The sequence below is a fragment of the Triplophysa dalaica genome, chromosome 11 (assembly GCF_015846415.1).
Source record: "Triplophysa dalaica isolate WHDGS20190420 chromosome 11, ASM1584641v1, whole genome shotgun sequence".
NCBI classification, from domain to species: Eukaryota; Metazoa; Chordata; class Actinopteri; order Cypriniformes; family Nemacheilidae; genus Triplophysa; species Triplophysa dalaica.
This window is the reverse complement of record NC_079552.1, coordinates 1077277-1093264: the sequence shown is the minus strand read 5'-3', so window position 1 is coordinate 1093264 and position 15988 is coordinate 1077277. Positions and strand designations below refer to the sequence as shown.

Here is a 15988-nt window from a genome sequence, read left to right as displayed (position 1 = left end):
ATTTATTTCAGACCTTTTTTAGACCTTTTAAATGATGCACGTATTTAAGAATAATCTTTCACATGCATTCTGCTTGAATGTAAAAACACATTGAAATGAAGCAGACGTTTTTCTTAGAACAAAGGTAAACTAATGAATGCAGACAGTTTTCAAATGTTTATTTATTTGTACAACTGCACAGATCTACACATTCAGACTTCTAAAAGAGAACAGTGCAGAAAAGCACCAACAAATCCAAACATTTAGGCATTGATTCAATAACAGTGTATCTCAAAGTTCTAATAGGTATTCAGTCCATGCAAGTTATGTTTGTTTAGATAACAGTAGTAGTGATCATTTCAAAGACAGTTTACATTTTGCAATTTATTTGTACTTTTGTAGAACTGATTGGGGCTCCGTTCTTTCGATGTTTTAGCAGACAAACTTGCCCAACCACCGTCAACAAACCATCACTCTCAAGAAACACATGGAGCATTATAAGCATTATACAACCTTGAAAGTGTGTCACTCATTCGTGAAATATCCAGTCCACACACACACCTAACTATAATGCTGTATCATGCGAAGTTAGCATTTACGTCTCCACGCTTTTAACTTGATATACAGATATTTGCAAGTTGCTGCCACAAACCTGGACGGCAAAAGATGACCGTCCATCCGCCCGTGTTCACTTTAAAGGGGCTTTAATACAGAACACAGAGTCGACACCTCATCAGGAGCTGTGCATTAATAGAATAACACTTTGATTCGTATAAATCCATAAAGCCTAGACTAAAATTACAGTGATATAAAGAAAACATCTGACATTGTGCTTTTTTGTTTTAAATAGGAAAAAGCCTGTGTAATAACAGTGTAGAGGACACGCCATCGTCACAGTACTTGGCACTCAAAAAATGACCTCTCGATATTCACACACAATCTCTCATAGAGAACACACACACACACACAGCAGGTAAACATGCAACCTCTCCGTTTGGCATTTCAGTCAAAGGCTTTGCTGTTAATATCAGGACAGGCAAAAAACAACTGAAGATCTATCATAAACATGCCCAGTCGTGTAAGGCCCTTCAGAGATGCTGAAATAAATCATTATCATTAGGAGCAAGGTGATCGAGACAATAAAATCGTCCTATTGCATTGTGGGAAGCTTCCAAATAACTTTGTGATAAACAAAATGTGTTATCACAGTAATCAGGACGTATGATTCGCAAAACCATGGTGATTTGAAATCAACTGTGTACTGGAGTTAGTTCTCGTGGTTAGGTGCGTCTCGCTGGAGTCTATGTGTGCCAGATGGGTCATGAGATTAAACACATCTGTACAATCTGACCGTCATTCAGCACCAGATGCAGATCCAGAACTGATTTCTGACAGCAACACAGAGAGCCATCTTTCAATAAAAACTGAATTTGCACTGGTTCTCAGATGGACAGGGGTATAAAAAATCTAGTATTACAAATATTGAGTTCACATGCTTTAAAAATGGACGCCCTTATTTCTCCACGAGGAATCAAAACCTGGGCCCGTATTCATGAAAAAGCCTAGTGCAAAGAGTTGCTCCTGGTGACAATATTAGACAAAAATTACCTCTTAAGTTAAAGAAAAGATCTTAGTTAAAAAAAGCGAACCTTTAAAAGACCTCCAAAGTTGTTAGGAGTGGCGAGGAGGACTTTTAAGAGGCGTAAGAGTTTCTTTAGCAGCAGAGAAAGTGGACGAATCACGAAAAGTGAGAAGAAACGTGCGCGACAATTTACATATTACTTTTAAGGTTTATCAGATTTTTTTTATTTGATTAGTTTTTTACGTGTGTGTCTTTTTCTTGGTTTTCTTGGACAGCTGCTTTGATGCAATGCAAATTGTATCAAATAAAATAAAATAAAATTGAACACCAGCGAGTTAATAAGACAAAAGGCAATAGATTGTGTAGGGATCATGTTTGTGAGCGATCTTATTAGAGACACGCTAACATCTCCAAGACAGCGCAGAAATGCCAAAGCTGCATTAACACGTTCGGCGGCTGGAAAAATGTGATGATGCAGCAGTCACAACATTCTAAAAACAAAATGATCACACAAACAATATATATGTATAGTGCGTGTGTAAGCACTGTAAAACAGAAAAAAATACACCTGTAATTTCAATCTAATGGTTTTTACTTAAATCCTATACTTAAAAGAGCAATTTTTTCCTTATTGGGCAACCGACCTATCACAGTCTTCAAAAGATGGGGTCGGCCCCGCCTCCACACTAAGATTCTTAGAGGCTTTAAGAACAGGGGCCCTGGTCTGTTTGTCACAATGTTATTTGGAAACTGCTTAGGACTTTTTCAAACACTTCTGGTTTGATTTTACACTAAAGAGTCTAAATATGATCATACTGGAATTGGAATGGAAGTCATTCAAATTGAAACAGAAATACACTACCAGCCGAAGATTTGAACACGCCTACTTGTTCTTTATCGTTTTTCACATTTCAGAAGAGTGATCTCAAAATATGGGAATAATACTGCGGTTGCCAAACCATTTTCATAAAACGCGAAACGGTATCTGAGCTGCATGAAAAGCTATTCAAGTCAGCCGCGTCCAAACGTTTGACCGGTAGTGTGCATCAAATAAGGTGTCGGTTTATCAAAATGTCTAAATATCAAAATGGCGGCTCTTCAAAGATCCTCAGAGAAGCAAAACGAAACACAAAACTCTCTCACGTCGTAAGCAGTGAGAAAGGCTGTTCTCTAAAATACGAAGCAATAACAAACCTATGAAACGAGACGTGAAACGCTCAGACTGGGTTGCCAGTTAAATGACCGCCCACCCCAAACCCCCCCACAGGCCTTCAGGAGGGATCGGATCCATCAACAGATGTGACTGCCGTTCAAACACAGCTCAAGGGCAGCAGCCGGGAACACAGAATCACCACCTGTGACGCGGCCCGGCCTCAGAGGATGGTGCAGAAGAACTTCTTCTCTCTGAAGGGGTTTTCTGACGCCGGCACGGGGACGATGAGCGGGTCCTCTCGTATGTGAGCGTCACAGTACGCCATCAGATCTGCCGCCGCCTTGGACACCTGAAAACATCGACATACGGACACAAGAGAGTTTGGAGAACATTCTGTTTCTACACTTCAGTCGACTTCACATTAACATTTCTTGTGTTTTAAATACAACCAGCGCATGAATGGTGCGACATATTTTGTCTATTTCAAGAATGAACAACATTTCAGGGAACGCATTTTTATTTCTCAAATGTCACGCTGCATAGAAATGGCAAATCATGACATTTATTGTCCTGCATCATATCCTCCACTGCGTCTGCTCTCTCTGCACATGATTTTATTCTCGTGACCTCCTGCTGATCATAAAAGTTCTGTTAAAATGATTATTTCCCCTCAGGAAACGTGAATAAAAAGACACGGAAATGTCACATAATTCAGAGTTTATGTTAGAAAACTCTCGACTCAAACTGTGTTCATCTCAATGAATCACGAAGCGTGAGATTATTATTATAGCAAACCAATGTAGACATCTGCTGGATTTCATCATTCTCAATTTTACATAAAACAGAATAAGAAATATTGATGTAAATAAGCAACACTAAATATGAAACTTTTGACATGCAGTGTTTAAGGGGTCGCGAACACGAACTGTGTTTTCTGTGTAATAAGTTGCTCATGTTTGTATTAGACACATATAATTGCAGAAATGAAAGTTGCGGAACAAAAGAAGCATTCTATCTTAAAGCGAATGCTCACCCAGACCTGCCTGAAACACCTCGTGTAACCACACCCCCACAAAACTACATCAGTTGGTGGTCTGATTTGACTAATACCGCCCAAATGTATACACAAGTAAGGTGGTGTACCTGTCAGTACAATTGAAGAGGAACCTGATGTTCCAAATATGGTCAGAGGTGTTACATTTCCCTCACACGCTTGCAGTATTCCACCAATCACTACACACTGGTGAACTGGCCAATCAGAGCACACCTCACTTTTCAGAGACATGAGCTTTGTCAAAAATCTGTGTTTCAAAGAGGCGGAGCAAAGAGGAGATACAAACATGCACGTATGTCGTAAATACAGCGTTTACAACATCTAAATACAAACCAGAATATTTGTTTCAGTCGTGTCATATGACCCCTTTAAGGATGCGTCTTATTGTTCGCATTACTTATGCAAAGTCATTAAATTTATTATTTTCTGCTGGTCAGTACTTTATAAAAATGACATTCTACGTTTTTTTAAATCATGGTATATAAAAACGAAATTGATCAAATATAGAAAAGTTAACAATGACTAAAACCAAAATTGTCAATTTAAATGATCACTACGCAATCTAATATTCCTAATGATGTGCACTGTATATCCATGTTCGTATATTTCTTTCTCCTTAATTTATTGTTGTTTTAAAAATTCTCTTAATTTTCGGAATCTTAAATTTTCAGATTAACCTCCTATTTTTATTTAATTTTACCGCAGGAGGATTGATGGATTCCACTTTATGTCGCACAAGTGATTTCTCACGTCGGATCAGAAACGAGAGTTCTGCTGATGCATGAATGTGAAGTATAGTTGTGTGTTGTAATATGTTGATGTGTTCCTGAGCTGATGGTGCTGAGGAGAGACGCAGATGTTCTGCTGACAGGAGTCAAATACAGTCATGTGTGTGACGCTCTCAGCCAGATGCTACACAACAGACACACAAACAACTACATTTCTCCTACTAACACACTTCACTCCTGTGGGGAATTATGAAAAACCATGTAAATACTTGGGTGTATGTGAAAATATGGTCATTATGCAATACCCTGGTGTCTATCAAAATACCTCAGTAAAATCTGATAGCATCCACAGTGAGTTTGTTTCTAATGGGATGTAGAGTTCACGTGTCACTTGACAGAGAAGATCTACAGGGTGTGAGTTTAAAATGTAAGTGTGCTTCAGTTGAGCCCTGGTGGACTATTCCAGTATTCCAGAGAGAACAGACCCAGACCGCCGCTGATGTGAGTCTGTAATTACACTGATGATGGAGTTTCACTAATGAACATTAAAGAATTCATGAAAGTGAGGATCTGTCAATCAAACCCACCGCTGATGTGTCCGTTTTTAACTTCTGGAGGATTTAACACGATCTCACACTAACAGGTGTGCCTCATTCCTATGAAATGGTGTGTTTAGTGATGGTGAGGTTTCTTGTTGTTTTATTCACTGCCAATTCACACACAATGGGCCTCATTTATCAATCTAACGTAAAAATGAGCAAGCGAAGAAAAATCTTACCACAGTGATTCATCAAACGTTCGTATCCCGCCAATCTCATCGTACGAATGATGGTACCTTGATAACTGTGGCGGCTGAAAACAGTCGTAATTTACATATCACTCCAATATAAATTCTGGGTGTAGACGCCTCGCCCCTAGACTTTACGACATGGAGAAATGTCATATGGCCAAAAAGAGGAAGTTTTACGATTAAGAAATTAAAGCAAATTCTTGGATAGCGGAATCAATGAAATAAAAAACTGTTTTGGAAAGAGATCGCTGCGGTCAACAGCGTTGGTGTAGTGAAATATCTATATTGTTTTATATATTGTGTTCCACTATTATAAATTGACAATGAAAGTATGATGTTGCTTGACATGACTTTGGTTGTATAAAGCATTTAAATTTAAACAAAATGAATGTGACTTTAGTTATGTTACCACTGTGAAAACGAACGTGAATATAAATTACTGATCATTTTTATGGCACAATTATAATACAATGTTTATATATGACAGAGAAGCTATCATCTTGCACATATTGGTAAACTAATCCATTGCATATAAGTATATATATTTGGCCTATTATTTAAAATGTTTGACTTTTAATTGTGCATTTTTAATTATCTTAAAATATCTTAGAAGTAGCATAAAATTTCCTTAAAGTTTTGTACACCAAAGCTACCGTTAACCTTGTAATTTCAAACAATTAAATGATCATATAATAAATATTGAAATAATAAAAAATACTTTATTAATGTAATGAAAAAAAAAAATAGCAATCTTTGTTATACTAAATGAAAAAACCTAATCTTTCTATTTGTCGTTATTCCTTTTCAGTTATCAAACGGGTAAGGCGTACACAGATCTTCAATCTCAATACTTGCATACATGAACCGAGACCTGTCGTGAGATTTGATCGTAGCAACCGCTCACGTCCATATTGATAAATGCCAAGTTTTCAGTGTGACCTCTCGGTACAGAATTGTAAAAGATGGAGGAATCGTTCCCGCCCGTTTTCGTACCAACCTCCGAAAGTCAAGTAATATTGAAATATTAAGTCAAGGCATTACTCTTGTGCTTGTGCCGCGAACATGAATGCGACTTCAGATCATGTGCTTTATTGAGTAAAGATTTTCCTTATTGATCAGATTTATGATTTACTCTCTGTGTGATAAAGTGCCTGGCGAGAGAGATTTGAGGATGAACTCCTCTGAGGTGGACCAGAAAACAAACACATGCCAAAAAATAAAACAACAAACACATTAAAAAAGCTCAGATGTGAAACACCCTAGCAACCACACAAATTCTGTCTCCAGAGCAACCACTGCATCTGTACAAACATCTGTATTGAGATCTTAAGTTTGAGACCATCATAACAAGCTCAACATGATGTGAAATAATGTTTTAATACGTGTTCAGCTCATCTGATTCTCTCAAGTTTTCTCAGGACACAGATAATGACAAGCGTTGTGTTGTTGTGAGAGGTCAGAGCACATGAGACGCATCACAGCAGTCAGATGATCACACACACACACATTAGTATGATTTTGAGTTTAACGGAGTCCCTGTAAGCCATGTTTATTTTCTTAACACATGATTTGTGTCCTCATAAACCATGTATAGAAGCACACACACGCTCTTGTTACGATACCTCAGTAACTCCTCCTATTCCTTACACAAACGTCTATTCAAGTATGCAATTAATAAACTTCTAGTTTCTAGTTCTAGTTCTTCTCAGAAATATACTTTATATTATACAAAAGTATTCTTGACTTACACTGACAGAAGAATCTAAGCGTAATTTCACTACACTTGCTCAATCTACGTCAAGTACACTTAAATGCATATCAAAATGAATAACTTAATAGAAACATTGTAGTTTACGTAAAGTGCAAAATAATATATAGAGAGTACACTGTTAAGATCACTTAAAGATAAAGAACTACTAAACTATGCAGTATACTAGAGTATTTCGAAGGGCACTTTCATTACTTCTCACGCACTTGCAGAACAATTGAAAAGACACAATGTTATTGTCATAATGACACAAGGGGTTCATGGAGGACTGTTAAAACACATTCTATCACATATCCAGGTGCAAATGGCATGTGTTTGGGGCAGAACTACCAGTGGAGAACTGATCAACTCTTTACAATAATCCATGGCACGTGTTTAAGAAATGAAATATTGTGAGTTTATTTCACACACCTTTATCCGGTCCATGCAGGCTTCCATCTTGAGCTGCTCGACGGCCTTCCGGGCATGAGAGATGCTCGCTGTGCTGTTATTGGCCATTCCATCCTTCATGATTGTGTCCTGCACACAGAAGACATTTACACACTGTATTAGTTTTTATGTAATGTATATAACGTAGGCACACTGGGCAAATCAAATTCATTTTGTTTCTGATTCATGAAAATCTCACATTAAAAGGAAGCGATTAGAACTAAAACATCCTTTATATTCATTTGTTCATTCATTGAGGGTAAATAAAAAGTGGGTTTTTTATTAACTCTTTTAGATTCTCAGTAAACTTGCAAAGCTGACTGTTTTCTTACTATAAATCATAACTGATAGTTTAAAAACCATGATGCTCTAACCACTGCATCTATGTAAACACATTGTCACGCGTGTACAAAAGGTCTAAAATATAAACATTGCACTGGAACACGTGTGTGACACGATAAGCATTTGTTTCACAGTTAAGTGAAGTAGGCTTCACAAAACAATAAAGGAAATTCCCTGAGATGCCAATATGATGCTTCAACCCTTTTAGTCAATTAATGAACATTTTTCAACAACATTTTGAACAGTGATGGATCAGAATGATAATGTATTTAACGACCTTTTGTAGTCTTAACGAATAAAAGCTCACTTTGATTTATGTCTAAAGTTCTCAACATAATCTTACAACAAATCCACATAAAAAACTGTGATTTTCAATCTTCTTGCAGCCTTCACACTTACATTATAAAAACAACATGAAAGATCAAAACGTATTCCTAAGATGTAAAATTAGGCCTAATATTATTTTGTAATATATTCTAATATTGTACTACAGTGATCTCAACAGATCATCGGGGTTAAATATGACAATAACGTCAGTAGAGTTCAGTAAACACAGTCATTCTACACGAACATTTGGGGGAATCCCAGTTTGCGTCATTTGCAGCTTCTGTGTTTCACAGTCTATAATGTAACAATAAACATTCAATGCATGTCTAGAATCAGGTGTGTTTGGTGACAAGTATTGTGACGACTCAAGAGGGTCGTCGTGATCAATTCTCTAGAGGCCACATCACTGTGATTTCTTCTCGAGCAAACACACTGAACGTGGGCGCGCCACAACCTTCTGTTTTAATATCCGAATTGGCCTTTAGAAGCCCGAACGGTCGCCAAACGCCGTTTAATGTGAAGTTAGATTTCCAGCCGTCGGAATCCAACGCCCAAGAACGCGGAAGGCGTTACGGAGCGCGTCCATCTTTCCTTCTCACGCGCTTCTGGCCAATTCAGCGTTCAGCGCGAGGGATCCGTCCATCCATCATCCCTGGATGGGAACGCGTTTCCATTCGACGCGTCAAACAATAAATATTCTAGACGAGCCTAATTCAGCAACAATGTGTTATCTATTCGTAAACAGTCACATCGTGACACCTCCAATCATAGGAAACGACAATAAATGTGGCAGTAAACAGTTTCCATAATTACGCAACACCGCCTCAGCCTCCAATTTCTCTCTCGCGCACGCAATTAAGAGAAAGACATGAATACATAATAACACCCACCTGAATTGTGTCACTGGTCAGACTTCAGTAGATCAGGAAAAACGGGGTCGACTCCACCCAAACGGGGATTTGGAACGCGATGGATGAGGGAAAACCCCGCAGCACCCTGGACAGAGGCGCTGGTCACCGTCCGCTCCCGTGTTTTCGCCGAACGCGTCAAACGTCGAGTGTTTCCCCGCGGTCCGCCGTGCGCATCGATGCCGTATCGGTCGATTCGGTGTCAGTGTACGAGCGTCTATCCAGATGTGAGGGGGACCTCGGTGTGACGCACGAGCCCGGGGACGAACGAAGGTGTATCGCTGCGCCTTTAAGAACGCGGTCGGATTCTGCTCGCGCTGCGCTGGGCGCATGTACCGAGCATCCGCTGCTGTGATGAGATGAATCTTAGCGCAGCATCATCAACACCACATAACACACTGTTACACTGTTACACTGTGATGTGTCCTTGCTTCATTTGACATCACTGGGTCTCCCGGTGGCGCGGATTACGTCACGCTCTCCCGATGACGAAACGATTTCTAGAGTCACTAGACGTTACATTAACAATTTAACGGGTTTGATGATAAAGTAGACTGGACCTTATAAAAATAAGTACTTAAGTATACCTCAAGTTCATTTGATTAAGTACACTTAAGCAAAGTTAAGAATTCTTTAAAGTCCCAGTGAAATAAAAAATGACAATTCTTATTTTTTCATGAAATATTTTAGCGTTTATAGTAAAAAGCTTATTCATTTGGTTCATTTTCTTTTTAAAATTCGTGTGCCATCATAATCTTCAGTTAAAATCTCAAAATGCGCTTCCGCCCTGAAATGACCATCCACATCAAATGACGTAAATTGGACGGAGCATCCGTTAACTCCTCCCCTTCAACTGTCAGTCTGCTGCCATTTTCATATCACAGTCAGTGCAACAGCTGTTTTCACACATCCAATCAATTTGCATTGAAAAACGCAAGCCACGCCCACACATTTTCTCTGAATTTCCTTTTCAATCGGAAACGTGTCACAATACGGAAGAATAAACGATCGAACTTCCGCTTCACGGGGACTTTAAGCAAGTTAATTAATACCAGTGCACTAGTAGTATAATTGAAAGTTTATTTCAATTGCATTTGGAATTAAAATAACCCAGTTTATAAAACTGTATTTTAAAGCTTAATCAAGCGTAGAAACTTGACTGAAAGTGTACTCATTTTTTTATTTTATAAGAAGTGTACTACTAGCACACTGAACAAACTTCTTGTTTGCAAGAGAGAACAGTTTAGAATAAACACAACATCACTAGAGAAAAAGGGTCCAAAATGTCTTGAATATTTATATTAATATTACATATATATATAGGTCACAATTTATTACATTTCATAAATACAAAACAACAAAAAAAAAGGGAATAAATCTCCCAGCCAGGCCTTCATGAAAACATCAGTCTGAAAAAAATCGCTGTTAAACTAACTTTTGCTTAAACACGCAAACAACTCATCTTTTCTGTACACGCTCACGTAACATTGCAGTCAGTAACTCACACACATTCTGTTTCAGAGGAATGCGATCTGTTCAAGCACGACAATACTGTGCACAACAATGATGACATATACACATGTGATGCAAGCGTGAAGATTTAAACACAAAACAGTCAAATGACCAGTGGGCCTGTATTCAGCAGACGAGTTCTCCTTAACTACTGAACCGAGTCTGAAGTGCTCACTTTCTGGATCTGACATTCAACATCACACACTCTGTAGTGTGGAGGAAAGAGAAGAAGACGTTCCATTTCTGACAAAACATATCACTAAAGATTAACTAGTGAGGAAATTAATACATTTGTGAAAAACACAGTTATTAACAAACACAAAGTCAACGATCACCTCTGGTTCTCCGTCTGATTCAGTTTCATCATTACTTCTGAATTTAGAGCAGGTGACACTTAACTCGTCTGTAACATCAGACTGTGTGATGTAGAATAACACTGCTCAGGTGACTTTTATTGCATTCAAAGGTGCTTAAATAGAAACATAAAAACAAACTAAATCAAACAGAAACATAAACTCTCTCTCTCTCTGTGATCGTCCTGTGAATGTCACCCAACATCATCCTTAAGTGTTAGTGGACGATGGGTGACAAAACTATTCAACACACAACATGCAACACAATATAATTTATTACCAAACATACAGAAAAAGAGTAGAACAGTATAGAATAGTAAAGAATGTTGTATAATAACCTAAAATGAATCTAAGTACCATATACTGGTCCCCTCAACACACTCATCCGTCTCAAGTGCATTCATGAATCAAGAACAGGAGATTGTGTCTTTATCCTGGATTGAGAATAAATAAATGTGCACAGCAACACAAAAACAGAGCAGGAGTTCAAGTGTTACTCTTGACATGCACACACATTCATGACATCACGCATGCGGAGGTCTGCGCAGCTGCTCATAGACCTTTGAACGGTTCGGCATTTCTGTTCTCATAAGCATCTGAATGGTCAGCGAGACGCAAGACAAAAGGTAGAAAAGACAATCATGCCCTCGAGCGTGTAGCCTGGACGGGCCAGACTGTAGCAGCATTCAAAATCAAACAACACTAAACGCGAAACAATACAAACAAACAAAAGGAAGATTTGAGAAATGATCCGGGATCATGTGTAGAAATCTTTCATTCTCTCTGTTACAGAAGCACAACAGCAAGTCTGCTCATGCGTGTGCATTCCCATGACTTTTAAGGGAACAGAGAATGGTGTCGCGGGCGGAGCTTTGTGCATGCCGGCCTCTCCTCTTCATGGGTCAGCGGGATCGCTCCGAGCATCTGTCCTGTGGAGGATTATGGGTATTGGCGGGCTGAGAATCAGCCTGCGGCGTAGCTGCTGAGGAAAGAGTAAAACATGGGCAGCTTCATGCGCTGCTGGTCTCGTCTGCACCATGCGATCACGGTCCCGTCACTGTTGGCCGTGTATAAGTGATGTCCGTCACACGAGAAGGTAAGACTGAAAGAGAATCCAGGGTTTAGTTGAGAGCAGGACATAATCGAGCTGTCACAGGTGTGTCGTGTAGACCAGACTGTACCTTATGATAGGCCTGTTAGACTTGGGGAAGGTGATTTCTCTGACAGGCTTCAGGTCCCATGTGCTCCATAATCTGAGCGTGAGAGCGGAAGAGAGAGACAAGAGTCAAATTTACAAACACAGGAAGAGGCCTGAAACGCAAGGCATTTTGGGAAGTAACAAATTCAACACGTATTCAGTGAAAAAGTCAAAATCAGTCAAAACATGTGCTTGATTTGAGGGATGACAGTAACAAATAAATACGGTGTCCTGTGACGCACAAATGGCAGAAAGAAACGAAAAATAAACATAGGCCGTGTTCAGACTTGACTTCTTTTTCGAAGCTGCTAGTGTCTGTTTTACATTAATATCCAATGGAGTAAACCGTGTTTTCAAAAAATGTCCAGAGCGCTTTTTTAAAGACCAGCGCCGGCATCTTTTTATGCAGCTCAGGGCATCTTAAGTTGAACAAAGTTCAACTTTTCTGAAACAAAAGCCCTATGTCAAGCTCCTTTTCACAGCTAACCAATGACAAGCGAGTAGTGTGTCGTTTCCATAACAACATGCGAGGGAGGTGATTGGTCGAGCAAGATCAAGCAATAACTTTTGATTGCATTTCTATCGAGAAATTAGTATTATTGTTTTTAAATATGTTTTAGTTTTTGCAAATACGCTCACTGTTTATAATTCAAATAGTCATCCTTTACACTCCTTATCTGTTTCTCTGGGCTGCCTTTTTACACAGACCAGGCCTCTGAAGTCAAGGTGTTCAGCTGCTATTTGTAACCAAACCCGGCCAGCGTTTTTTTTTTTTTCATGGTCTTAAGGTGTATTTTACCTGACCACACCGTTCTCCAGACCTCCAGCGATCACGTTCACCGACACGCCCTCCGGCTGATTGGAAAATGCCACCGAGCAGATGATCTCACGACAATGAACGTGACCAATCAAATCTCCGTTAATGGTCCAGAGTCGTAAATCACTTCCTCCACCCACTGTGGACATTAACAATACAACTGCTGCTTTAAATCATCAACCACACAAGCTGATAGAAGACTCTACATATCACCGTATTCTGGCTTTTATTTTTGACCTGAATCACAAACAGTGGCGATGTCTCCGGTGGTCTCACTGGCTGACACTGCGTTCACTGGACTCTTATGACCCGTCAGACTCTGCACATAACAAAACCTGACAGGAGAAAAACATCCCATCAACTCCCTTAACCTCACGACAGAGTCTACAAAACCTTCATTTATAAACATCAAAGACTGATCATTACCACACACACAACATGATATTCACGTGTTATGACCCAAATCTTATGCTTTGAGTTTATTATGCAAGCACATATTTACCTTACAAACGATTCAGCAACGCTTATTGAACTATTTCAGTGCAAGAGCAGCTTTACATTACAAAGTACTGGATTTAAATACACTCGTGTTTATGTTTTTGGTCAATGCTTTTTATTCATACAGGAATCATGGAGCTAAATTGAATACACAAATTGTCTCCATATCAGCAAAATAACTAACAGACCTGTTGAGATCCCACAGGATGCAGGTGCCGTCTCTGCTGACACTGATGAGGATGCTGTAGGGTTGACAGACGAACAGGCCCGTGACCTCCGCCGTGTGACCGTACAGATGAACCTGAGACTCCACCTCCATCTCTGTCGGCTGGAGAAGAAAATGTCTTGAGAAACTTTACCGATCACGATTTTAAAGGAAGAGAACTGAAGTGTGGGGGGTTTGCTAAAGACCAGCGTCTGCATTTGCAGTGCAGAATATCCAAAGCACAACGTATATCAACGGTTTAAAATGCATTATTCACTTAAATGATTCACGTCTGGACGGGTCAGGTCTGAAAAGGTTACACTACCCTCTCAGCGTGTGGAAAAAGACATTCTGTGAAATTGGAATGAAGCCGGTTTGAGATCGGGCTGGGGGCTAGCAAAGCACAAGTTCCTTTTGGTTTGCGTGAAGCAATCCTTTAAATGTCAGAAAGATTCATTTAAGTGCAGCTGTTATCAATGAGCGTTTGAAAGAGCCGTCTGATGGCCAGACTTCAGCCCACCTGTGGGCCGCTGGAAATGTGTTTCTAGGGCAACCGGGAGATGACTAACATGGCCACTACAAACAGTATGTGTGTGCGCGTGTAGGTGCTCTACGGGGAGTGATAATGGACGTGGGCGGCCGCGTGGGTGAGGGAGAAGGTGGAGTGTGTTGCCGTGGTTACTTACCATGGTGGTGGTGAAGCAGTTGCTGTAGGCGGTAATGACTCCGCACTTGCTGCCAGTAAACAGCTGACAACTGTCCGGTACCCAGGCGCAGCTAGTCACCTGATGAGAAGCAGACCAGATGAGAAAAGAAAGATCGTGGAGGAAGACGACGCTTCAGTAATGAAACACAGAATGACAGGAAATCATTGACTATATAAAACACCATACAGTCAGCAGGGGGCGCAAACGTGTGATGTATAGAGCCAGCTGGGTATATATAGAACTATCAGCTGTTCCAAAAATACTGCCAACTTGGTTCAGTGTCAATGCTAAAAAAGGATAAAGGAAAGTAATTTATTCACGTTTATGTATTTGCCATTTTTGCAACCACATCTTGAATATTGTGGACGGTTGTATTCATTTTGTTGACATGATTTATTTAAGGACAATCCCATTTTCATATTTAGTGTCATTCCCACAGTTGTGGTCTTGAAATAAAATCCAGAGGCGACTACGTCTGAGACCAAGACAAGGCCGAGACCAAAGACAGGCGAGACCGGTCTCGAGCACTACAACCCTATCATCAACTGAGCAACAGGAACAGGTAGAGAAGTGTTAGAAAAGAGCACATGATGACCTCTGACCTGGAGCAGCGGTGAGCACTGAATGAAGTTGATGGGCGGCTCGCTCTGTTTGCTCTTCAGACGCAGCATGTTGTCACTGTAGCCCCAGCTGAGAATGGCCGACCACTGAATGTCTGTACTGTGCATGCTCCTGACACCTGACAACAGACCAGAAACATCTCACACACTTCCTCTACATACAGGTCATGCATCAGTGTAGATTGGATGGACACTTTTCTATCCCATGATGCCACGGGAGCTGAGCAACGGTAACATTTCAAAAGTAAATCAAATAAATATAGCAGAAAACTTTAAGGCGAACGTCTGTTAATGAATTTCTCGTAACTCGTATTTTTTTTTATCAACGCTCATGTGTAGGTTGTGGGTTATACGTCACAGGTCAAAGAGCACACGGGTCACATGACCATAAAACATGGCGGACGCAGTTTGACCGAAATCTATTCGTACTGCTCCCACATACTATATAGAACGTAGTGTTTTAACGGCCAATAGGTGGGTACTTATTTAACTTCAGTACTGTCACCGTATGCCATTTCAGACGCAGCCATGTTTCTTATCGTTGAGATTTAATATTTAATTGTAGTGTAGTTTGATTGGACGCATGGCTTTTGCTGTCAGCACATATCTGTAAAGCATTTACTCCACTCTTTAAAAGCCGACACAATCAAGAAGGCCGCATTTTATCATTTGTATAATTCAAGCCACCACCACACGTCATTTTAGGCGAGTGTCGACATGCTTGATGAAGTTTGTGTTGTCATGTCTAAGCATGTGTGTTGTGTGTAAACCTTGCTCCTTGCTGTAGATCATCATGAGGCAGAAGTTGCGAGACAGGCCGCAGATGGCGCGTGTGGGCAGGGCCAGCAGAGAGCCGAAGCGTTCGCCGTGAGGTTGACTGAAACAGACCACTGGGTCTGGAGCGCTGGGGGAACCCACATACTCGCCCCATTTCAAGCCCTTTATCCACGGCAGAGGACTCTACGAACCACACAAGATAGGTAGTTGAAGTCTATTCTGGACCTAAATGTAAAAAATA

At 40.1% G+C, this 15988-nt stretch overlaps 2 protein-coding genes across 4 annotated transcripts in view; both read right to left on the bottom strand.

The window, feature by feature from the left end:
* Positions 1 to 137: 137 nt before the first annotated feature.
* Positions 138 to 9510, bottom strand: LOC130431571 (guanine nucleotide-binding protein G(I)/G(S)/G(O) subunit gamma-4). The gene is made up of 3 exons (XM_056760686.1): positions 9043 to 9510; positions 7466 to 7573; positions 138 to 3063 (listed from the first exon to the last, which is right to left on the bottom strand). The coding sequence occupies exons 2-3, from the start codon at positions 7562 to 7564 to the stop codon at positions 2935 to 2937; spliced, it is 228 nt and encodes a 75-aa protein (XP_056616664.1). The 5' UTR covers positions 7565 to 7573; positions 9043 to 9510; the 3' UTR covers positions 138 to 2934.
* Positions 9511 to 10332: 822 nt separating this feature from the next.
* lyst (lysosomal trafficking regulator) overlaps positions 10333 to 15988 on the bottom strand; it is a 46405-nt gene continuing 40749 nt past the window's right edge. For all 3 annotated transcript variants that reach the window (XM_056760316.1, XM_056760318.1, XM_056760317.1), the window contains exons 47-54: positions 15741 to 15930; positions 14953 to 15089; positions 14330 to 14428; positions 13627 to 13766; positions 13178 to 13275; positions 12923 to 13079; positions 12107 to 12178; positions 10333 to 12027 (exon numbers count right to left, since the gene is read on the bottom strand). In XM_056760316.1, the coding sequence (XP_056616294.1) occupies positions 11889 to 12027; positions 12107 to 12178; positions 12923 to 13079; positions 13178 to 13275; positions 13627 to 13766; positions 14330 to 14428; positions 14953 to 15089; positions 15741 to 15930 (1032 nt within the window). In that variant the 3' untranslated portion in view covers positions 10333 to 11888. The remainder of the gene's footprint in view (positions 12028 to 12106; positions 12179 to 12922; positions 13080 to 13177; positions 13276 to 13626; positions 13767 to 14329; positions 14429 to 14952; positions 15090 to 15740; positions 15931 to 15988) is intronic.

Bases quoted from the DNA above. Each gene is read 5' to 3' on its own strand.
- LOC130431571 (XM_056760686.1), bottom strand. From the start codon at position 7,564: ATGAAGGATGGAATGGCCAATAACAGCACAGCGAGCATCTCTCATGCC. The intron at 3,064-7,465 runs GTGTGTGAAATA...CGATGTTTTCAG, and splicing joins CCTGCATGGACCGGATAAAG to GTGTCCAAGGCGGCGGCAGA.